This window comes from Rhinopithecus roxellana, chromosome 10 (assembly GCF_007565055.1).
Source record: "Rhinopithecus roxellana isolate Shanxi Qingling chromosome 10, ASM756505v1, whole genome shotgun sequence".
NCBI lineage: Eukaryota > Metazoa > Chordata > Mammalia > Primates > Cercopithecidae > Rhinopithecus > Rhinopithecus roxellana.
Window position 1 is genome coordinate 19493343 of NC_044558.1, and position 25175 is coordinate 19518517.

At 35.8% G+C, this 25175-nt stretch overlaps 1 protein-coding gene across 1 annotated transcript in view; it reads right to left on the bottom strand.

Moving 5' to 3' along the window:
* NRK (Nik related kinase) overlaps window positions 1-25175 on the bottom strand; it is a 134923-nt gene that overhangs the window by 75397 nt on the left and 34351 nt on the right. The window contains exons 3-4 of the mRNA XM_010387120.2: window positions 2800-2856; window positions 940-1011 (exon numbers count right to left, since the gene is read on the bottom strand). Coding sequence (XP_010385422.1) covers window positions 940-1011; window positions 2800-2856 — 129 coding nt within the window. The remainder of the gene's footprint in view (window positions 1-939; window positions 1012-2799; window positions 2857-25175) is intronic.

The following is a 25175-nucleotide window of genomic DNA, read 5'->3' on the forward strand; positions in this document are numbered from 1 at the left end:
GAGTCATGAGGTTGTTTAGCAATACCTTTCTCATATAACTAGAAAGTTTCTGAATGTGATTCTGTTAATGAAAAGGGTTATTTTTAATGTGCCTGAGAACATATTTACTAAGTCACAACATGATAGAAATATTTGAGTCCCATGTATAACTGACTGCAGGAGAGAAAAGTAGGAAAAAATATATCAATTCATTATACTGACAAGAGCAAAAATTCAACTTTTGGGCCCATCAATATTTTATAGAGCACTGATATCTACTAAAAAAGAGAAATTATCTTTGGTTGGTTTTATTCTGGAGCCAGAGAATTGTTGGTATCAGACAAACTGCTCTGAAGGGAAGTCAAAAAGCTGCACGTAGAAAACATGCTCATGTTCTTTCATGTGTTCAAGTATGGTACCAAATGTCTGAAGACCTTGAGGCTGAGTGGTCGGTTTGTTTTCTGCCTGCTATTGCTCTTACAAAAAAGCGGGGCGGGGGGCATTCCTCATTTGGTTTAAACACGATGGTAATGTTTGTTAGAATCATAATGGAGGAAAAGCAATTCAGTCCAGAATGTCATGATAACATGTGAAAAGGACCTTTCCAAGGCCAATTTTAGGCAAAATTTGCTGTAGATCCCATCACCTCCTTTTTTGTTGCTATTCATCCAGAAGGCTCTATGTTCTGTAAATTTATGTAATTCCTCACTGACAGTCAATGCATTCCTATTCAAGGGACCTTTTCTCCTATCTCCTACTCTCTGATATATGGTAGTTCTCATATATGATGATTTAATCTACGTGAATATATTAAAAGATAAAAATATGTTATCATTTTCAAGCAAGAACACTTTTAGTAGCAATCTTCTAGAGATAATGACACTATGCAAAGGGATAAGTTAAAAGCTGAAAATGAAAGGAAAGACTACTTGGGTATTAATGAGAACTTTTAGTACTCACGCTGTATCTCCACCCAACAGATTTTTGATATTTATTCACTCTCACTCGCCTTCCTATTTCAGGTAAAGGGGTCTGTAACCAAGAATAAAATGTTATTAGATGTACTGGCACACTCTAAAAATGATTTATGCTTAAGTACTTTAAGCTCCGTTGGCACTCAATGGAAGAGTAAGATAACATTATTCCTCTCTCAGTTTTCACCAATATTTTTAATTTAAAAAGCCAAATTTTTATGACAAACAGAAATTTGGCAACAAATTCATGGTAGTAGATTTAACTGCTGTAATAATGGGAAAATTATAATTTGGTATTAGTAAAGTGCTTTTTCCTCCTTACAAAACCAGTTAATTGACACTAAACATCCATGGGTTGAACACGATTTTTTTTTTTTTTTTTTTTTTTTTTTTTGAGACGGAGTCTCGCTCTGTCGCCCAGGCTGGAGTGCAGTGGCCGGATCTCAGCTCACTGCAAGCTCTGCCTCCCGAGTTTATGCCATTCTCCTGCCTCAGCCTCCCGAGTAGCTGGGACTACAGGCGCTCGCCACCTCGCCCGGCTAGTTTTTTGTATTTTTTAGTAGAGACGGGGTTTCACCGTGTTAGCCAGGATGGTCTCGATCTCCTGACCTCGTGATTCGCCCGTCTCGGCCTCCCAAAGTGCTGGGATTACAGGCTTGAGCCACCGCGCCTGGCCTGAACACGATTTTTAAATATTTTAAAAGTCAGAGTATCTGAAATGTAGGTTAAACATATGTCAAGGTCTCTTAAGTTAAAACAAGAAAATAAGTGTTTTAGAGAGTCTCACTCAAAAAGTAGAAGTTTGATTATTTGGAAGCCATGGATTGTAGGGCAAAATAAATCTACAAAATCTCAAAATCCCTCGAAATTCACATTGGTTTGCAACATTTGACATTTACTGGCAAAACAAAAAGCACACAACTTTTTTTAAATTTTTTTTTTGAAAATTCAGCTATCATTTCTTTTTTTATTATTATTATACTTTAAGTTCTGGGATACATGTGCAGAACATGCAGATGTGTTACATAGGTATACATGTGCCATGGAAGCACACAACACTTTAAAGAGTTTCAGCAACTCACTTCCTGCACAAATTGGAAAAAGCACAGTTTATGGCCTTGACAACAGTTCAGTGAATGTGTATAGCTTTTCAAACATAAGTTTCCCTTTAGGGTATAGTGAAGTAAAATTTTTTTAACCTTTGCTATGTTTATGATAATATTATCCTAAGAAAGTGTGACACTCATGTTAAAGAAAAAGAACAGAAATCAGTGCTAGCAAATTCTATGCCAACGTGTTATGAACCGTGACACAACTTTATGAATGTTACCAGGAACAGTGCCAATTAAACGGTCTCTTTTGCTCATCTGTCAGAAAATACATGAAAAATGTGCATCTCTGATAATTCTCTTCCTTCTACCTGTCATTGAGAATCTAATGGCCTCAATTATCAGAGGAAATCATTGGAGAGGGAAAATAGCATGATGGAACACAGCAGGATTAACCCAGTATTAGAAGCAATTTTTTCTTTGCTATCCCTGGAAACAAATAATCAACTAGAAACAGAGAGGAGTACAGATGTATTCCTCATTGTTATAGAATACCAAAATATGTGAAACTTCTGCTATGAAAGAAGCATTGTTTTATGTGGATATATAATAAAGCAATAGATATAATACACTAATGAATAAAAGTAATATTAAATGATAACTATAATAAATCCAGATGAATGTAATAATTATTATATAAAATAATGATTTAAAAACAAATACAATATTCTCTGAGTTGTTTATCCCAAGAACACAGTCCACTAAGGGAAGATAATACAGGCAAATTATAATATTACCTTACGAGCGTTCATCACTTTAACAGCTGTAAACACACCAGTCTTCTCATGAAGTCCCTGAAATACAGGACAATGATAAACATCAAATGTTGGCTAGGTAATCCAGCTATCAAGAAGCAATCAAAGTAGAAAATATTAAAATTAGTCTCAAATACATTGTATATTATGAAATATAAAATATATACAGATGAAATATATAGTATTATATAGAAAACAGAAATATTAAATTATCAACATTTTAAAGAAATCACCACTCCACTCAAAACACTCAAGGAAGGTTATGGAACAGTTTGGCTGTTTATGTCTGTAGTAACTAGTGGACATAATTGCCTATTTAAAGTTATTGCTTACTTAGTGTCTTTAATCTAAGTTTGCATGGCATCAAAGCATTTAATCTAAATGAAAATTTTTATTTAATCTGAGTGAAAATTTTCTATTGAAGATGGCAAAAAAGGAGTTGTTCTACTAAACATTTTTTCAATTGATTATGTGATACTATGCAGACATCTTTTCACTGGACTCTTCTTCAAACATAAAATATTTATCATGTTAGCAAAAATATTAGCCATACATTATCTCCATAATGATCACTAGTGAGAGTGATTCATAATTAATTCAACAGCCTCTAAACTGTTTCATATGTCCTGAATCATATGAACCAAAAATATTTATAAAAGGAATAAGTTATAGAAAATTCTCTTATTGAAAAGATGATGAGTTATAAGAGCTTAGTCTTACCCTAAATGAAAGTATAAGCTACAGATTTGTGATTTTTAAAGGTGAACATATAGGTTTGGAATCAGATCTCCTATTTTGTGGCTGGTACCTTCTAGACATATTCCAAACTGTAGTCATAGTTTGAGTAATAAATAGAATGCCTTATCTGATATTTCTCAGCAGAAGGTTTGATTTGGGGGTTGTACTGGGTTGAACAGTGTCCCCTCGAAAATTGAGGTTCACCTGGAACCTCAAGATGTGACGTTATTTGGAAACATGGTCTTTGCAGATGTAATCAAACTATGATGAGGCCATATGGATTTGTTTGGTCAATGTCCGGTTTCTTTATAAGAGGAAAGGAAGGGAGATTTGAACACAGAGACACAGGGATACACAAAGGGGTGATAGTCATGTAAAAGATAAGAAGAAATTGCAGTGATACAACTACAAGCCAAGAAATGTCAAGGATTGTTGATAACACCAGAACCCAGGAAGAGGCAAGGAACAGTTCCTCCCTAGAGACTTCAGAGAGAGAATGGCCCAACAGACACCTCAAGTCAGAATTCTTATGTCCAAAATTGTGAGGGAATACATTTCATTTGTTTTAAGCTACCCAGTTTGTAGCAATTTTTTACAGCTGACCTAAGAAGTTAGTACACAAGGCAGGAAAGATGGAAACTGAGCAAGGTTATGTGTTTGACTTGGGATAGGGTTCAGAGACTAGTAATCAAGGTACAAGGAAATGTCCAGAATTGGGTGAGCAGTTTAGGGTGCAGCATGCCAGCCACAGAAGACTAGAATTTTTAAAGGAAAGGAAAAAGTTACAGGTTATTGATTGATCAGGGAAAAGTAGGAACCCAAGATCAAGACCTGTCTGTTTAACCTGAAGTCTTAGGAAGCAAATGCAAAGGCAAAAATCAGATTTACATGGGAAGTGGAAATGAGGCAGAGTTTGTGAGGATCAATCCACGAAGTAATACTATCAGGTTCTAGGAACAATCTTCTCTTTTATCAGACAAAATTCATTATTTTTGCAACCTCCTTAGCCTCTTTTAAATTTTTCAAAAGAACATGAGCTTGTGTTATCTTCTGTCACTTGTCTTAATTAGGGCAGCCTGTTTGGATGGAGTCAGATTACTTTTGATGGACAGTTACAATAAAACAGTTTTAAACAGTTCTTTTTTGTAGGATTGTAATGACACCTGAACTTTAACCGAGTTTATAAAAGTTATTGAGTATGTTGGATACCCTTCAGATTTTTTACATCTCTGGGAGGAATTATATATTAATATTTTTATTTATTCAATCCTTATAACTTAGGAAGCATTGTTTTCATAATTATTCACAAAAACACTTCCTAGTAAAATTTTTTCCACATCTGTATGCACAAATACAACATGTTGGAAATTGATTCCCAGGCATCCCTTTAAAAAGTTACAATGTTTCCTTCCTTGATTCTAAGAGATTATTTATGAACCAACTATTATTTTGTGCAATACAAAATATTTATCAAGTTATCAAAAATATTAGCCATACATTATCTGATTTAACTGATGAACAGTAAAATACAAAATTTTTGAAGTCTAAAATCTATAGATTATAACACATTAGTGAGACAATTGAATGTCATTAAAAGATTCCAACCATGGCCATAAAACAGAAAAAAATATCAGCTTGGTTCTACCCTCATTATCTGTGATTTATTCACCCTTGAAAATTGAATGAAGTTATTTTGTCAGACAATGTATCCTAATATTGGGTTTGAAAAATATGCTCACTGAACCTACAGAGGAATGAAACTCCAGGTCTTGGAACCATGTACTGAGTTAATATGCCAAATCACTATACAAGCCTCCATAGAAGTCTGGCATATACAGACAATAGATCATAGAAATTTGCTACTGTTAAGATAGCATTTCAGAGAGTACCCCCTGTATCTTGACTCTTCAAAAATTGTATTTTGAAATAATTTTAGACTTATAGAGTAGTTTCAAAGATAGCACAGGGGGTTCCTGTATACCTTTTCCCCAGTTTCTTCTAATGTTAACATCTTACATGGCCATGCTACAATTGTCAAAATGAACAAATTAATATTGGTATAATACTCTTAACTAAATTACAAAATTTATTCTGACTTTCCAGTTTTCTCACTAAGCTGTTTTGCGATCTTAGCTGAAGGACTTTTCATAAACAGATTGTCTCCCTAAATGAGATGCTGAACTAGGACCTATAAATCCAGTTTTTAGGATGTGCTCTTTTTCAGTTAGAATGTGAGTTTTGTGGCAAATTACGTAAAACAACATTTGTGTTAAACACACAAAAGAACACTAAGAAAGGAATCTAGTTTTAGATTCCAGATTGAGTGTTTATTCTCACAATTGCCCTTAACCTCAGTGAATATTATTCAGGAAAATCACAAGGACAGTAGTAAATTATAAATGTGGATTTTTGGGCTGTTTTTCCTATCAGTAATATCTGGAGTATCATACAGCTCCACAAGATTAATAATGCTTCATTAACTAGAGTTTGGGTACAAAGAATGACCTTTACATTTTTAATTGCTAAATAAAAATTGTATATATTTATGGTTTATAACAAGATGGTTTGATATATGAATACATTGTGGAATGGCTAAATTGAGCTAATTAACATATGCATTATGCCACATGCTTATCATTTTTCTGTGGTGAAAACACTTAAAATTTACTCTTTTAGTAAATATATTTATAACAATATATTGTTATTAACTATAATCACCATGATGTGTGATAGATCTCTTGAACTTATTCTTCAGTCTAACTGAAATTTTGTGTCTTTTGACCAATATGTCCCCAATCCCCTGTCCCCCACCGTCACCAGCCTCTGGTAACCACTATTATACTCTCTGCTTCTATGAGCTCAACTTTTTAGAATCCAGATATAAGTGAAATCATCCATTATTTGTCTTTCTATGTCTGTCTTATTTCACGTAACATAATGTCCTCCAGGTTCATTCATGTTGTCACAAATGACAGGATTTCTTTCTTTTTAAATAATTTTCAAGCATCGCAGAGCTAGGAGAAAAAAATTCTCTTAGCTCTCATTCCTATCATAAAAGCAACTGCTGCTAATACACTTTGTATGAGTTCATAGACTCTTTCATATTTGAGGAACAGAAGACAATAGGTAGTAGCAATGCTTTGTAGTCATTCCTGACTCTAGATTCAAGTCTATTGGCATTTGAAATCAAGAAGTCTATCATCTTCACTTAAGGAAACTCTTTGTCTTGTTGTCAAACTCATTCCATGCATTCAAGTTTAGTTATTAATAAAGCTAATATGTTATGATTTGGGGGGCAATAGGTCAACTATTCAAAATACTTCCCTGGTACTCCACAATCTACAACAAGGTATAAAAATTATTTATTAAGTTCTGTCCTCCATGTTATTAAGATAATGAAACTCAATATTAGCTCAGAGAAGGACACATTAATTTGTCATTAACATTTTAGCATGAGTTAGACTATCAGATGATGCAACTACAACAGTGGCAATGAACAGTTAAGGACTGATGGAATGAGAAGGTGGAGTAAAGAAAAGGCTGGAGCCTGAGGAGTTCCAGAAGGGGTTGTTCTTCACCCATATTGAAAGAAGCAGGTTCCTGGAATGGAGAGCAGGGAAACTGTGAGGGAGCAGGGAATTTCAAAAAGTGAAGTTTTAAAAAGGGGAAGAGGATGGAGAGTTGGAAAGATAAACTGTTCTATTCACAGTTTATTGGAGAAATTTATAGTTTTTAAGATGTATACACCTGAAACAATTAGAGAATAGAACCAAATGCAAAGACTAGTTATTAACATAAATTATTGGATCTCAAATACAGTATGTTTAAACAGTTCTAGAGAAAAAATATATGCTACCATGTGAAGGACTTAAATAAAGTCCTAAAAAACTTCCCTGATTAATTTATGCTGACACAACTAAATCTGTTTTCTGGGGTTGCATTCCAAAATATAGTAATTAAGATGAATGTATATTCGTTTTGCAGTATCATTTCAAACTATCCAGGAGAGAATACATATCCCTTAATGTGTTAATTTCAATTTGGCAAGGATTTGTGTTCTTAATTAATTAACTGAGATAATCAAATAAGCAGCATCATTTAGTCCACTTCCCCAGAAAAAACGTAGTTTATTATGGTGCTGTTGCTCTTCATGGCTCTAAAATTAATATTAGCATTTTAAATCTGTCCTATGAACAGAAAATGTTGCATGTCCCTGAATTTAAGATACTGCTCACATACAGGACATTGTTAAAAGGTATATGTGCCTGCTTTTAACAAAAACCAATGCAGGAAAATCTTGTTAAATATAACAAAACAAATAAAAGAACAGTCATAAAAAATTTCTAGTTTACAAAAGGACTTGCACTAGTATTCATGCAACACCAAATTCCCCAAATTTATTTGTATCTCAAAAGTAAGGAAGCAAGGTCAATTTTTACACTGGGGACACAGAATCAAATACAGGTTACCCAATGATTGTAAAGAAGAGTTATGAATTGTCAGTGTCCTGGTCACCTGAGACTTAAATTTGCTGACTTCTAACTGATCAACAAGTCTACCACAGTCCTTAGTCCCTTCTTCCTTTGGGCACACAGCATTTGAAGATTTCCACTTTTGTTTTATAGGTCTGTCCTCTGCCTTTGGGCATGCTTGGATAGAGGTAAGTGGTTCTTCCAGTTACTCACTATGATTTCTGTTAGCAGATCTAGGAGATAGATGTAGGAGTGTGGGGAGAGATGAGAGAGAAGGGTAGGGGTAGAGCAGAGACCAGGTGATGACCCTAGGTGAAGCTCAGTCTTCTCAAATCTGGACCACACTGACAATATTGAGTAAGGTATGTGGGCAAATTTATTAAATACAGAAAATGACAGAAAAAAAAAAAACAATAGGGCATTAAAGCCTAGTTATCAAGCACATCACTGTATCAAGGATTTAGTCACTCTATTAATAAAATCAGGTGAAACATAAAAGTCCTTAAAGTCTAGTAATATATTTATTTTATCTTGATATCTCTAGTGCCTAGCATCATAGCTGGTACACAGGGCCCTTTTGATGAGTACTAGTTAAGTGAATGATGAATAGAGTAACTAGGAACACTTCACAGAAGAGGTAAAATGTCAAATGGACCCTGAAGATGGCATAGCATTTGAACAGATTCAGAAGCAGAGGTTGGGCCCAGTGGGTGGGACATTATGAACAAAGGCTGTGAGGTAATGCTGAGCAGGAAGGCACAGACACTAAAGAAGGGAGGAAAGGAAAAAGGGGGAAATGTCACAGAGAGAAGACAGATGAAAAGGAGAGAACGCAAGAGGGCACCTGTTTTTGTCATGCCAGAAATTTCAGCGTAAAAATTTTAAAATAAAATCTTGTTTGATAGAAGACAGAAGTCGCCAATGAGAGATGAGCCATTAGTAATTCAGCACTTTATGACTGGATTTTGTTAGTTAATGGTCTGACGCAAAGCCCAGGGTTGTTAAGGCACTGAAAAACCAGCATTGAATTGCAGTAATGATCAATTTCTTGGGGATTACACATTTTAAACCATAACAAATGATTTAAAATAGCAGTTGTGACAGCTGTGTTGGGAAAATCCACCATTCTGCAGCAGTTAATTACCATGTTTTTCTCTGGAAAGAATACAGGACAGTCCTTGATGGCCTTGTAATCTTGATTAGGCTAATTTTTTAAAAAAATCATGCAGTTAAAGAAACTGTTGTAGGAAGACTGCTGACCCTTCAGCAGTTCCTATGTAGTCCTTCCCATTATTTGCTTTGCCTTCTGTTGGCAAATCTAAACCACATAATCCCCCAGGGCATTCTTTCGTTCTTTTCAATTGGTTTTGTGGTGGCAGAAGGCCATGAGGCACTCACTATACTCATGTCCATTCTGTAACCTTGTTTTTCATTCATAGAATTTTGTCCTTCTAGTCATTTGCTTGGGTGCCAGCTTTCTCATAGCAAACAAACTAAGTGACCCTTCGAGGCCACCAAGAGTGCAATTGTAAACAGCATCTGGGAGTACTTAGTGCTGTGCCGGGGAGGGACAAGACGACATGGCCAACAAGATGGTTTTGGTCAGCGTCAGGTCCATGCAGAAAAACAAAGACATGTAGCTAGAAAGGGCTCTGAAAGGCTAACAAGTCCTTATCAATGTCTCTAAGCAAGGCCTTTCCTTCATCAGTGCTTGAGATGGGAAGTAATGGTGATTTGGTTCTTATTTGAAAGTTTTCATTTTGTTTCTCCCTTCTTAGTCTTCATCACCACCGACAAGCTCAACAAGCCCAGAGGGACAGATGGGATCAGAACATTCAGGGTTTGGAGGTGTGGCTGAGATTGGAGTGGATCTACCACAGATTGGTAGTAGTGGTGGGAGGATAGGTTTGGGGACATATAAGGGAACATGGCAATTACTCTCCATCTCACATCTTATCCATCAGGAAGATTTACTTATTACTATAATAACAATTACCCAAAGAGGAGATGTAACCTGTTTTTGAGATCCTCAAAGTTATTTTACAGACATTAACTTTAGATTTGTTTTAAGGAGGTTTAAGCAACTCAGTGATGTTTAGATGTTTGACATGCGCTATGTAGTAATTGACAAGATTATTAAGCTTCACACTTATTAACTCCCACAAAGGCTTGTATATACTGCTAGGCCACAGGCTGTACTCATTACATTAGATTGAAGGACAGTCATTTAGCTGCTAAAGGACATTGAAGAGAGTCTGTTATTCGATACCTATGTAAGCATTCCATCATTACAAAGTTTTGATACACCTAAGTGTATCAAATCTGGGAAATTCTTCTTAGGTGTGATTTTCTCCTTTTGGAGAAAACTCAGAATAGGCAAAAGTAGATATTTCTGGCTTTCAGCAGATGGATCCTGGAGTTGAATAAATACTATTTTAACCTTGACACTTTAAGATCGACAAAGGCTTCTATAATCAAGCTGCTACAACTTTCAGGTCAAACATTGCATGTTAATGGGGGAGGAAGAACAGGATCGCCTCTTTGAGAATAGTAACAAAGAGATTATTACTAGACTTTATAAATATTGCTTATGACACTGCTGTCACTTTTAAACCTCTATGGAGAAATGTCCTATCTTCACATATATCACGAGGGTAAATTTGCATTCAAGTTGTTTTAGCAACATAAATGAAACTTACATGATCAGTTGGCATTTTATATTCCTGAGCCATCTTAAGTTCCTTTTGCCACCTAATCTATTTACCCTTCTATCTCCCCTACTGGATTGGCAGCTCCCTAAGGGTAACTTTCCTCTCTATCTTTAGGGTCTAGCATAGTACCTGGCACATCATAGGCACTCAGCAAATATGTGCTGAACTTACCAAGTCAATTGCAATATGAAACACTAAATAGGGAAGGAGCTGCATAGGCAGAGTTGTTTGTGTGTTTGTGTGTGTGTGTGTGTGTGTGTGTTTTGGTGGGGTGTACAAAGATAATCTATATACCAAGCAATATGGGAGAAGAGTTAGAGGGAGCCCAAAGCCCAGTGGGCTCCATGATATGCTGGAATTCCCCGACAAAGGCTGTGAAAGTACTGTGGCTAAGTACTCCAGGAACTCAAGGGCCATTATTTGTCCATAAGTAAATGGTATTTTCATTGACCTAGGTTGCACTGTGATGCCACCCAAAATTTTTCACTACTCTATCCAGTCAGAGGGCCTCAACGAAGAAGCTGGTCAAGGTCAGAGGGCATGAGCTCACAAAATAATCGAAGTGCCAAGGCTCTTGCCAAATTGACAAAAGTTTGTCAGGTAACATTACTTAATATTCATCCATGCTTCCCCTAACCTGTGGCTACTACTCTGAAATCTTCACTAAATACTTGCAGTTGATACCCTCTGTGGTTATATCAACTACTGGGACATGTGATAGTGAAAGCTCTAAGTTCTTTACTTCTACATTTTTTTCTTAACATACGCCTAAATTACCCAAACCTTTGCAAAATCTAGTCAAAAGATTTGTATGGAAACAGATTTTTGTAGCTAAAAAGCTACAGAATCACCAGAATAATCCAACAGAATAATGTTTTTCCTCTTCCAGAAATCTGGAACAGTCATGGTCATGCTTATTAGAACTGCGAAAGGAGGCGGAAGACGGCCTTCGTGGTTTCAGTGGCTTTGTAGCTTTGAAAGTGCCCTGTAATTTGAGGCAGTTCTGTGTGCTTATACAGTAGGTTCGACTGAGTTTTATTGCTCTTGTTATTACTCCTGCAGGGAAACAATAGGTCAAAATACGTAGTAACATCATTTGCAAATGGAGCTGCCCTCTATTACGCTGTAGCACTCAAATGATGAATTGTACAAAATGGACAATAAAGTTCGGTGTTCTTGGCTGTGGGATACATACAACATTTGTGGGAAAAAAATGAATAGCTACTAGTAGGCAACTAAGGAGAGACTGCAATATACTGCTATGTGGCAAGCCAGATCTACAGGGGACAAAAATACAAAGTCATTGAAGCTTGCTGTTACAAATGGGTGACATCATAAAACCTTCATTGCTGGTCACTAATTCAAATTTAAAGTCACAGGTTATAACTGCACATGCTGAGGAAACTACATAGGAACTCCATGAGACTAGGGCCCACACTATTTCAAACCCTCTGATAACACTTCCAAGCAGCATTATTTATCAAAGTATATGGAAAGCATGATTAAGTGAGTGATGACTATTTAGTTCTCCATGTAAGAAGCTTCCCCCAATGACATTCTCTTTTTTTCCCTGCAAATGAAAATACACCACAAAAATAAAAGGGAACTCAGCTACTAGAATGACTCACATACTCAGGATTTTTTTTTTTTCTTTCAGTTACTATTTTCTCCCACTATCATAGATTATATACCTTTTTCCTTTAAGGTTTGTCTGGGCTTAACCATGGGGCAGTGGGTGAGGGTATGGCAAGAGCAACAAAACCCTCCATAAGCAAACAGGTTTCAGCACACAGCAGATAGTGCTTTATTGCAATGTCACAATGTTTTAACACAGATTGCTTGCTTTATGTAATGCATGAATCAGTTAACACTCATGCAAAATGCATTCCATCTGCTCAGACAGATGTAAGCTGCAGTGTTTCCAATTCTATCACACAGCACAACTAGTTGAAAGAAAAGCACTGAGACAGATGGGTGATGAGTGAGAAGAGGGGTTCAACCAAAAGAAGCAACTTTGTCTTAAAATCTACCCAGTCAAAATGGAATTCTCAACTTTTCCAGGTCTGTCCACAGAGGTACAAACACAACAGCCCTTAATATAAAGATAAGGTGAAGAGGGTGTTGATGCATTTTTAAAAAAGTCTTTATAAACTGAACTGTCTCTACAAACCATAGTAGTAACTAGTAGTACTCAAAGGCACTTTAGAAGCACTGAAGTTGACTGGGATGGTTGCTAAGAATAAGGGAAATGCCAGGGGGAGGGAAAATAGAGAAGGAAGGAGTAGAAGAGAAAATGAGAGAAGCAGCAGGGAGTAGAAAAAGACTGGAGAAAGAAGATGATGAGGAAAAAAGCATAGTTTCCATTTAAGATAGTACAAGAAATACCAACAACAGCCCTTAGGATCTAGTCAATGCTTTTAAACATAGACATGAAAGAGTCTATCAATATCAGTTTACTTCTGACTTCCGTGCCCTGCCACCCTCAAAAGGTATGAGTCTTCACTGTAGCCCCTAAGTTGACGGAAAACTACTTTTACATGTAGTGTGTTGCCTTGAATTGACCTTTATGGGTAAACTCCATGCCTCACACGTTCCCTTCCTCAACATTCCACCCTGCTGTCCCATTCCTTCAGCATCTGGCTTTGGTCTTGTAAAGCCAAAACACTAGCTAATCGTCACTTACTAACGTATTGCAAAGATCTTATCCAGTGACCTCTTTTCTCATCATGGTACAATATGTGCATTTTAACTGGCGCTGTTTTTTTTTTTTTTCTTTTTTTAATTACAAACTTGAGTTTTTAAATTTAATGCTTTTTTTGAGAGTGTTTTTTTAACTCTAAGGAATTACCAAGGCAGTGGGAATTTCAGAACATTTTGGCTATTATAATGCTGGATTTGCCTATGACATGCTGTTTACCTCAAGCCTGCAGAAATGAAATCTGAAGAGTGTGAAATCAACTGAAAGGCTCAGAGTTAAACCCCTCAATAGATCCCTTACAGTTGTGTGGTGCACAGAGTGGTGGGGGCGGGGCGGGGGAAGTGGATGGGGGAAAGAGTGTGGTGGGATATAGCCACTCAAAGAATGTCAAGCTGAAAAATGCAGCATGATAAAAGTAGAATGGTACTATTGCACAGATAAATAGAATCCAACTACAGGAAGATTTGAGTTAAGGCTACCCCAAACATCACTGAGGTAAGGAAGTCAAATCTAGCAAGGCAATATGGAAACTAAGGCAATCATCTAGATAAAACTACACATTTATATCAATTATCTGGTTGTTTCAATAAATACGTGTGTATATGTGTATGCATGCATGTAGGAGGAGTACGTGGAGGGAGCAGTGTGTATGTGTAGCAATAACAATTCCCAGATTTGGAGGAAAGGAAGGAAAGAGATCTAAAGGATCATGGGAGCATGTAGAAACCAACTGTGCCTTGCTCAAAACTTTGATTTTTTTCTTTCCTCATTCAAATAGTTTCACCATTCTTTTCTGCTGAATTCTCCACCACTAATTTTCCAAATTCATTGATTCCCACTGTCCAAAGGTATAGAGGTAGTAGCAGAAGCAAGACTAAGCCCAAGACCCTGGTGCTCTTTAACCCTTTCACACTACCTCCATATGTATTTATTAAATACTACCTATATGATATGCAGAAAGCAAGGAATTATAAAAATTAGTTATAGTTTCTGTTTTTAAGGATTTTTAAATATAGATAATATAGATAAAAAAGTTACACAAACTCCCATAATGCAAGAGACAATGTGGCAATTTTCACAGTAAAAGTGAAAAGTTACAAGGTCTTCAAAAGTATTAGAATGATATTTAAGATTTTCCTATTGAAAATGTTTCACAAATCCAGGTCAGCAGTCTCCCAAATTAGAGAGATTCTAGTATATTTGAATATTTTCAAATTCTCAGTTTAGATTTTGATTCACACATAACAACTGTATTTTGTTAGGTCTTAGGTTCTGTATGTTTTCAAATTGATTTCAATGCCATAAATTACTGCTATAATAATAAGCTTCTGGATGGATCCATGATTAAATCCTATGGAACAAACTGCTAATATTTTGGAGATATAAGGAAAATACCTGGTATAACAAGCTGATTGAATTATTTTAATGTTTATGCAATATGGAAGAAAGAGTTTCACCTATAAATATGTGAATTCAAATGAAGGCACAAATGCAGTCTAAATATTATTTTAACCATTTATGTGTTACTCGGACAATGATGGAACTTATTAAAAGATAAAAATATATTTGATGAAATTTATTTTAAGTTTGGACTTGTATAAGTCAGGAATTGGGGCCTAATTCTTAGTCTGGAATTGTAAATAAATTTAGATGGTCTATCTATAACCTTAGCAAGTTCACCCTGGCTAATCAGTTTCAAAAATCATGTATCCCCATCTGGCTTAGATGACAGATTATGGAGTCCAGAGAAGATACTTCACCCACATCTGACCGAGGCAAGAGAGTATCTGTGGGATGTGACTTTGAGATTTACTTTGTGTTTTTGAAAAGATTAACCAATTACGTTATGCTTTGTTTATTTAGCAGTATTATCAGGAAGGTCAATCTGAATTAATTTAAAATCTAAATTGAAGCAACTTCAATACATTCATCCTGGCTGCCCAACAGAGAACCTTAGAGAACCTACCATGTTGACTGGGTAAGAATACTTTTTAATTAACTCATCAAGACTATACCAACGTATATGTTTTCACTATCCTCTACTGCAACCAATTCAACAAAAATTCATTGAATGCCTGTCTGCAATACACTGTGTTAGGAAGTGTAAATTGTATTGAATTTTGGTCAGAGAGTATGTTCTATAGGATACAGATTCTTTGGTATTTAAGATTTTCTGTACAGCCAAGATTCTAATCAATTTTTCAAAATGTCCCTTACGTGCTGGAAGAGAATACAGCACATAAGAAACATTTATTCTCTAACTCTTGATTATTTCGTTAGTTTATTCTCTAACTCTTGATTCAGAATTCAATATATTTCCATGGGTCCAAGCTTGCTAACTGCATTCTTATGAAGGTTTTTGCCAACTTGATCTATAAAATTCCGAGACAGATGTTAAAGTCCTCCAGTCTGTGATTACGGAAGTTATCAATGTCTTTCGTAATTCTATCAATTTAGCTTCACTTATTTTTAGGGTATATTTTAGGCATATATGCATAGAAGTTCTGATATTCTAATATTTTAATAATAGATTTTTAATTTCATTTATGAAATAAACCTCCTCTATCACTAATAAAAATAAATTTAAGGTAAGAAAAAATATTTATTTGAAAATTCATAACAGAGTTTAAAATTCTATCCATGAAAAAAAGTGTACCGACTTTTATGCTTTTTTTTTTTTTTTTGCTTTGTTTTGTTTTAAGCACCTGACTTACATTCTTACATTTTTTGAGAGCTATGCCACATTAAGTGCTCCTGAGGCTAAGCAGTGTTCCTTGGGCTAAACTTTGAACACAAAATAACTGACTGAACTGGTTTTCCCCTGAACTGACTGACAAATGGCTGTTTTGGCAGAATCTAAATGAGGAAAAAATTATCTTGCCATAGCAATGCCTACAAGGCTGTATGACCAATATCTTTGTCCTAAATAAGTCTTTGAGAGATACAGAAATCAAGCTACAGGCCTGCAAAGAAAGGTGGCAAAGATAGATGGTTTATTTTCTTTCTTTACTCCAATTTTATTTATTAATATACAAAATCTAATTCCTTTCAGGCCCAAATTACAATATTTACATAAATAGCAGTTCACAACCTTTGCCACTTGTGTGGGTTTAAATATTTGTTGCACCCCTTAACAGCTGCTGAAACATTGCAGGGTTTCCACTTCAGCAAGATCACTACAAAAAAAAGATCTCACTATCTCTCTAAGCCCCCACCTGGGAATTCACGCAACCAAAGTACTCTGGCTCCAAGGGTCTTTTCTGGTGCAGTGGTCATGAGTCACTGTTACTGTAGTAATTTACAGTTTGTTCTTATTTATTCTTTTGTGAACTATGAGAAGTCAGAAAATGCCTATACTCTTTATCTGGAAGTACCCAAAAGAGGGTGAGCTCAGGGGCCTCCTTAAGGAGGATTCTGTTCCTGCCAAAATTAAGCCTTTCCTCTAAGGAATACACTGCTACTCTCCACTACCTCCTCCCCCACTATCCCCAACCCACCACTCCAGGTGAGGGCCTAGGAGATAGTGAGATTGTTTTATAATTGTTTCATCGGAGTGGAACCCCTGCAATATGTTTCAGCAGCCACTAAGGGGTGCAACAAATGTTTAAATGCAGGAGAGATTCACAGTTTAAAATAAACATCAAAGGCAATCGCGAAGGGGAAATACGTTGCCCAACAGGAGCCTGAAGGGGGGCATAAAGAGTTGTGTATATGGCTAGAAGAATAAAATCCTACTTTTCATTGGGTGATATTAAAAGTGCTAAGGTGCTGATTTGCTGTAAGTTGCTTCCTGCCTAAACTGTTGGGGTGGGGTACAATCAGAAAAGGGGAGAGAAGGGAGAGGAGAGAGAAGAGAAAGTTTATTCTCCTGAAAATTCATCTGATTAATCCTTTTTGCCTAAACTCTGAAGTTTACATATTGTCTCAGCAAATTTCAGACACCCTAAATGACCTAGCTATATTCTCCCAAATTAACTGTGACATGACCAAGTCTTGCCTTACAGAAAGCCAAAGGGAAACTAGTATTTCTCTCCTGACAAGTTTAACCACCAAATTAAATCATAAGATTATTCAAGTATTAAGAACCACACATACGTGTGTGTGTGTGTGTGTGTGTGTGTGTGTGTGTTTTACTGAAGATACATATATTCATTTAACTTTACAATTTGATCCATCTTTGCTACCAGTTAAAACAAACAGTGATTTTCTGGAAAGATCTGATTTCTTCCTCTACTTGGTGCATTTGATTATTTCAGAGTTTGTTTATTTTCTTTTATTTTAAAAGATTTAGAATTTACCAGCTCAAACAACAGTAAGAGATTTTCCTAATAATAGAGTGAGTCCATTTGCAGAACTGGCAAGTTGTAATGGTGAAGTAGCCCACAGATATCTCAAGACCTCTCCCTAAGTTTACAGGGTAACTAGATGTACTATATAATATTGCAGGTTAAATTCTGTGTTTAGTTGATATCTCATTTAGATTTTTGATACTAAGCAGCACTGAAAGCTGTGGAATCTTTTCTATGAAGATTTATAAGTGTACACTCTGCCTCTTGTTATATGAATTAAACTCAGCATATCTCTGCAGTATACACTCTAAATAAAGTCATAGCAATAGAAAAAAGGTCTTTTAAGTCCATTTTTTATGTCTCCATCTGAATTACAACTTTTTATTATTTTCATGCAACTGAATTACTTTGGATAAGATAAAGCTTGGAAGATTATCCTCTTACAAAAAGTGACTTAAACAAGTCATTCCCATGAGTTGATGACCAAATTGACTCCAACAGCAAAAGCCTTTGAGAACTGCTTTGGCATAAGCCTTGCTTATAGAATTTTCATAAATTACCACATAAGATGATGGGAAATGACAGTCTGAGAAATGTCAGCGTAAGAAATGGAAGTCTCTTAGACAGAATTCTGAGATTGTCAGGCTCCCACTCGTGTATAAAATGTATAAAAAGTGCAAAGTCTCCTGAAGAAACTCTACTTAAGTCAATCTGAGCATTATTACCTTTAAAAGGAAGAATACTCTTCTGCAGAGAATAACAGAAATGATTGAAGTAATGGAAAATGAATCTTTCTAGGAAAGTTTGGAGGCATTAGTGTTATTAAGCTCAGAGAAGAGAAGGCTCAATGGTAACTTGGAATATTATCTTCGAATATTCAGAAATTTATGGCTGCTGCTGTGACTACAGAAAACTGATAAAAAGAAAATGGGCTTTAATGAAAGCAGAAAAGATTATTAACTAAACATCAGCAAGGATTCCTTGACAATAAAAATGATAATACATGGGAATGGGTAACTTCCTTTTCACAGAGACTTTAAAATAGTGCGTGGGTGTGTGTGTGTGTGTGTGTGTGTGTGTGTGACTATTTAACCTAAAAGTTTGAAGTTTGGCCAGTCTAAATAAAGAGTGTTAAAACAAAACTCTTTATTCTCCAGTAGTGATAGTATTCAATAATACAACTGCCTTCATACCTTCTGCAACTTCAGCATCCTTAAAACCATCCCTAGTGTCTTCACAGTGGCTTTACTTGTGTTTCAGAAAATGCAATCAATATAGTGCAAAAGCCTGGGCTGAGGTTTCATAAAAATCACATACCATACCATCGCACAGCTTAAGTATTATTCCTTGTCCACCATTTATACAATATTGGTTTTTGTTTCTTTCAGGCCTGTATGGAAGATAAATGGTACATAACTTCTCCTGCTACTTTCTAACTTTTTAGTGACTAAAATCTTAATTCTCAAACCAGCCACTCATTATACGGAGTATTTAAGAATCGTTAAAGTATAAACTTGCTAAACTCTATGCAGGGCCTCTTTGCCTCAAGTGTATTGCCCATTGAAAACAAATTTAATCAACTTGCTTAGACCATTAAGAGCACAATAAGCACAAGCCCCTTCACTTTGGTTTTAACGTCAACCACTAATTGTATGCATGGTAAATATTGACTTTGGAAAGTCAAAGTCACAAACACACCCATTTCAAAACCAATATATTCTCTATATAGTTTGTACATCAAATGGTCCATATCATAGTACCAAAATATTTTGTTGTCCATTGCTATTATTTGAAGGAAATCTCTGGATAATCTCAACCAAAATAAAATCATGAGGAAGAAAGAACTTCAGAGACCTGAAAATTTATTACATTTTGGAAATGGATGATGACTTTCCTTTTATTTTTGTTTTTCAAAATGTCTTATGATTAGCTTTAATCTGTGTAGGATAACTTCCTGGCTGGCTTTTTTTTTTCTCATTTGAAATTTTAGTGGCTAACAAGTGAAAAAAAAATTATTCTTAGATTTAATGGAAGGCAGCCAGTGATGACATTTATATATTACCTTATTCAAAACTAGCTCTTGAGTAATCTAGTTCACAGTTAAAGTTAGGCTGTAGTAGAGAATACTAATTTATTATAATAAAGACTAAATTATATTTATTTTCAAAGTAAGAAACCATTCACTGTTGCTTCCTTGATGACAAAATTATTTCCATAACTGTTTTACAGCAACTAAACCCAATTTGTATCTTATCACTATCATGTTTTATGTGAAACTCAAATATATATATATGTGTGTGTGTGTGTGTATATATATGTATATATGTATATATGTAGGTGGAGTCTCGCTGTGTCACATAGGCTGGAGTGCAGTGGTGCAATCTTGGCTCACTGCAACCTCTGCCTCCCAGGTTCAAGAGATTCTCCTGTCTCAGTCTCCTGAGTAGCTGGGATTACAGGTGTGCGCCACCACACCCAGCTAATTTTTTTTTTTGTATTTTGAGTAGAGACGGGGTTTCATCATGTTGGTCAGGCTGGTCTCAAACTCCTGACCTCGTGATCCACCTGTCTTGGCCTCCCAAAGTGCTGTGATTACAGGCATGAGTCACCGTGCCCAGCCGAAATTCAAATATTTAAATCAAATTCATGGCAAGCATAATTAACAATATTAATCTTTCATAATTTGATGAAAATACATTAAATAAACCCTTACTTTTATATTTATGGGCAATTAATCTTTAACAAGAATGCCACGACAATTCAATGGAGAAAGATTAAGTCTTTTAACAAATGGAGCTGGGGCAACCTCCAAAAAGAAAATAAAGTGTGCCCTTCCCTTCTACCATACACGGAAATTACCTCAAAATGGATCTGCTACCTAACTGTAAGAGGTAAAGCTATAAAACTCCTAAAAGAAAACGTAGCAGTAAATCTTTGTGACATTGGATTAGGTAATGATTTCTTATATATGATATCAAAGGCCCAAGTAATCAAAGAAAACAGATAAACTGGACTTCATCAAAATTAAAGTGAAAAGACAACCCACAGAGTGGGAGAAAATATTTTTAAATCATATATCTTATCAGGGACTTCTATTGGCAAATGATTTGAATGGATTTATCCAAGGAAGACATAAATGCCCAATAAGCAACTGAGATGTTCAGCATTATTAGTTGTTAGGGAAATGTAAATCAAAACCACAGTGAGACACCACTCCATATCCACTAAAATGGCTATAATAATTTTTAAAATTGGAAAAGTGTTTTGGTGCAGGTGGGGAGAAATTGGAACTTCATAAACCCTTGGTAAGAATGGAAAATGCTGTAGTAATGGTGGAAAACAGTCTTGCAGCTCCTCAAAAAGTCACACATAGAGTTACCATATGACCCAGCAAATCCATTTGGAGGTATATACCCAATAGGATTGAAGAGATCCATCCCCACACAAACTTGTATGTGAATGGTCATGTCAACATCATTAATAATAGTTATCATGGTTGCACAGTTTTTGTATACACTAAAAACTACTGAGCTGTATACTTTAAATGGTGACTGTTATATAAATTATATCTTAATAAAGCTGTTATTTTTAAATGAAGATAAGTTAAATAATGACTCGAGATGTTAAATATGAATTTCCTCTAGTCTTAAAAAAATTTTTGAGAAGATACATTTTAATACTAATACTACTCATATATTAAAGGTACAAATTAATGCAAGGTCAATCTCTGGACACTGAAGCAAGTTCTGGTATGGTAGAAAAAGCATTTTTGTCTTTGAATTCCAGCCGTTTATCATTAGCTAACTCTGTGACTATAAGTCAAGTTACTTGACCTCTCAACTGTAAAAGGGGAATAATGATACCTTCCCTAGCAGGATTCTTTTCGAGATTAGAAGAGATAACCTACAAGAAAGGAGTAGCATAGTGCCTGACACATAGTAAGCAATAAAAAAATACAAAGCCAAACAGAGATAATTCGTTCAAGGCAAGGTACTGGGCGAGGGCTTCAAAAACAAATTAAGTCAAGGACTTCACCTTCAAGGGTTCAGGGTCATGTAAGCTATTACAAAATTATCATTGACCAGTTTTATTATTCTTTTCAAGCTTTCTGTATGGCAAGGGATCCCAACTGCCCATCTGCCTTCTCAAAAGGCTTCTGCACCCCTTTCACTCCCTGCCCCACTACACGTGTGATTGAGGAGGCATTGCATAAGGTAGTGCAAATAATTCTATTTATGTGTGGCTATTAAGTGAACACTAAAAAGCAGTTATCTCTTACTGCGGATAGTTGTGATATATTTTCCAAAAGCACTGTATTAATATAGTAAAATCCTGGCTTCCACACACACTGTGGAGGAGCATATTCCAGTGTATTTCTGAGATGTAGACTTCTCAGCTGCTGCTGATTTCTAGGTTCAAGCAGCATATTATGTTAAACACACCCTTTTTGGGTTATGAATCATAAAATCATGCTGATACTGGCTATATACAATGATTTGGCAAGTCATTGGCATAAGAGTAGTCTAGTTTATCACTGGAGAACCTTATCTGTCAGGTTCCATTTATTGATGCTCCTTGCAGGATGAAAACAACCAAGGTCAATCATAGAACATGGTTTACCTTGGCTCTTATTATTTCTCTTTCAAAATCATCATCTTATCAATTTTACTATTCTATATAGGTCTGTTTGTGCTTGGAAGTGGAAATTCAGCTTCCCCAAACATAATCAGGTTGTGTTATAAAGCACATATCAATATTACCAAACAAATTACTCTTCTCCATTCTATATTATGCAATCAATATCAATGATCAAGGTTTTTCTCTTTTATCTAACTGAAAGAGATCTATTTGAGCAAGCAATTACAGTAAAGTAATACAGTAAAATATTTAGAAAATAATAACTACTCTTCTTAGAAGGCAATCTTTACTCTTTTAAGGTGAGTATATTCTCTTACGCTGAGATTAAATTTATTAATTAACTTTCCCTCTTCCCCAACTAGCTCCAAAAAATAACGATTCCCCAGAAATTAAAGAAAGTGAAAAAAAACCCTAAAAACTGTAAAACTGATAACACTCTTGTTTTACACTGACCAAATCATCTTGGGTCAACTAGACACTGATTTTGGCAACCTGATACATCACTTCAACCCAGGTGGCTCCATCTTGACCCAGACACTGATATAGGCGAACAGATGTTTCTCAAATTTCACATGACATTATCCATTCCACCTGTTTTTGTGATAGATGATTTACTTTCTAACACTCAAGCAAATCTGCCTACTTGCCCCTTCTACCCTTCCCCCAAATCAGACCACCTCACCAGAGGAATTGCCTGAGCTTAATCAGATACTAGTGCAATGCTTTCAGTTTAGAGAGGCAGAAACGAATTTCAGAAAGGGAAAGTAACTTTACTGGTGACACTTTGAGGAGAGAGTATAGCTGGCAGTATAAGTGAGCCTGAAATTACACCTCTGGGGTCTAAGACTCAGTGCTTTTCTATAACTACACAATTCTATCTCTATAGCATTTTGGTTGTCTATCCATTCATCCATCCACATATCTTTCAAATCTCTCCTTTTATAATATGAAAAAGAAAAAAAAAATACCTGGAGATGGTACACATTTTTTTTGGTCAGGTTTACTGAGGTATAATTTACATCAGTAAAATTTGCCCATTTTAGTGTGCATTTCTATGAGTTTTGACAAACACATGCAGTCACAGAATCATCACCACAATCAACATGTAGAATTGTCTCACTACTCCAGAAAATCCCATCAGATGGCACTTTATTCTTATTATACTGACTGTGCTGGTAATGGACTTATCAGTTAATGGAAAATTCTGTTTGACTAAATGTTTAGCTTAACCAAGAGGCATCTAAAACACATTTTGCCCCATTTTTTGCTGAAAAGTTTTCTAAAATGCTAGAGTTATTTGCTGCCTTATAGAGAAGATAGAGAAGAGAACAGTAGGATATATCAGCCAGCTCGGTCAATCAGGTAGGGTTCCTCAGGTGACAGGCCTGTGCAATCCAGGGATGCAAGGGATGGATACTAGCAAGCAAACAAACAGCAGATAGAGAGAAAGAAGACACACAGAGAGAAAGAGAGAAAAGGAAAAAAGTGGGAAGACGAAAAGGAAATCTTGTTTATGCATACATTTTGCAGAGTCAGTTTTAACTATTGATTATAGGCACAGAAGATTTGTGAAACTCTGCTGAATATGTGCCCATGTGTCTGCAAATACCTGGAAATAGCTTTTCAAATTTGTTTGGTTATTTTCTTAGTCATGCTATTAGCTATGTGTGTAACAAAGCCCCCAGTAAATTAAGGGTCCCTTTCAATTGGCTTAACCAATCAAGATCTGAATGCAAAAAAAAAAAAAAAAAAAAAAAAAAAAGGATTTTTTTCTTTAAGAAATAAGGTTCTCTGCAAATTAATATAAATACTATCATAGGTTTTGAGTATTTATTTATTTGGCCTCAGATGCCAGGAAAATCTGATCTTTATTATTCAACTGAGTTCAGTTTCACGTCTTAGATTATTGGGATGGCTATCTTTATTCCTCTCCTGATTGGTTTCTGATCTCTTACCTCAATTTCAGCAATGCATATTAACTTTATAAATTGCCTCAAATCTTCTGACAAAAGGTGAGGTTTAATTTATAAATTGTTTGCATCTGGTTGCTGGGTAACTGGCTAAAAGAGTAATGTGGGACATGGATCTGTACCAACCTTTTGCTTCTTAATTGATAACCCATATTTTAAGAGAAGTGTGATTCTAATCAGAGATTATAGAGCAATACTATTTTCTTTTTTTTCTTTTTCTTTTTTTTTTTTTTTTGAGGCGGAGTCTCGCTCTGTCGCCCAGGCTGGAGTGCAGTGGCCGGATCTCAGCTCACTGCAAGCTCCGCCTCCCGGGTTTACGCCATTCTCCCGCCTCAGCCTCCCAAGTAGCTGGAACTACAGGCGCCCGCCACCTCACCCGGCTAGTTTTTGTATTTCTTAGTAGAGACGGGGATTCACCGTGTTCGCCAGGATGGTCTCGATCTCCTGACCTCGTGATCCGCCCGTCTCGGCCTCCCAAAGTGCTGGGATTACAGGCTTGAGCCACCGTGCCCGGCCACAATACTATTTTCTTAATAGTAGAATAGAGCAATAAAAAAATGATTGTTTAAGAAAGAAAATGAATCAATTGAAATTTCTTCAATATGCTGGTCATTGCCTCAAAATTACTCCAGGACAAAGAACCATTAGACTCAAGTAACTAATAACAGTGATAAATATAAATGCAAAATTGTAGATGACTTATTATGTAACAGGTTCCTAGATCCTGATACATTGACAAACTCCGTTAACTTTCACAACTATCCTATAGGTTAAAGAGCATCATTGTGCCCACATTGCAGATGAAAAAATTGAGAGGTCACATGTCCAACATCACACAGATA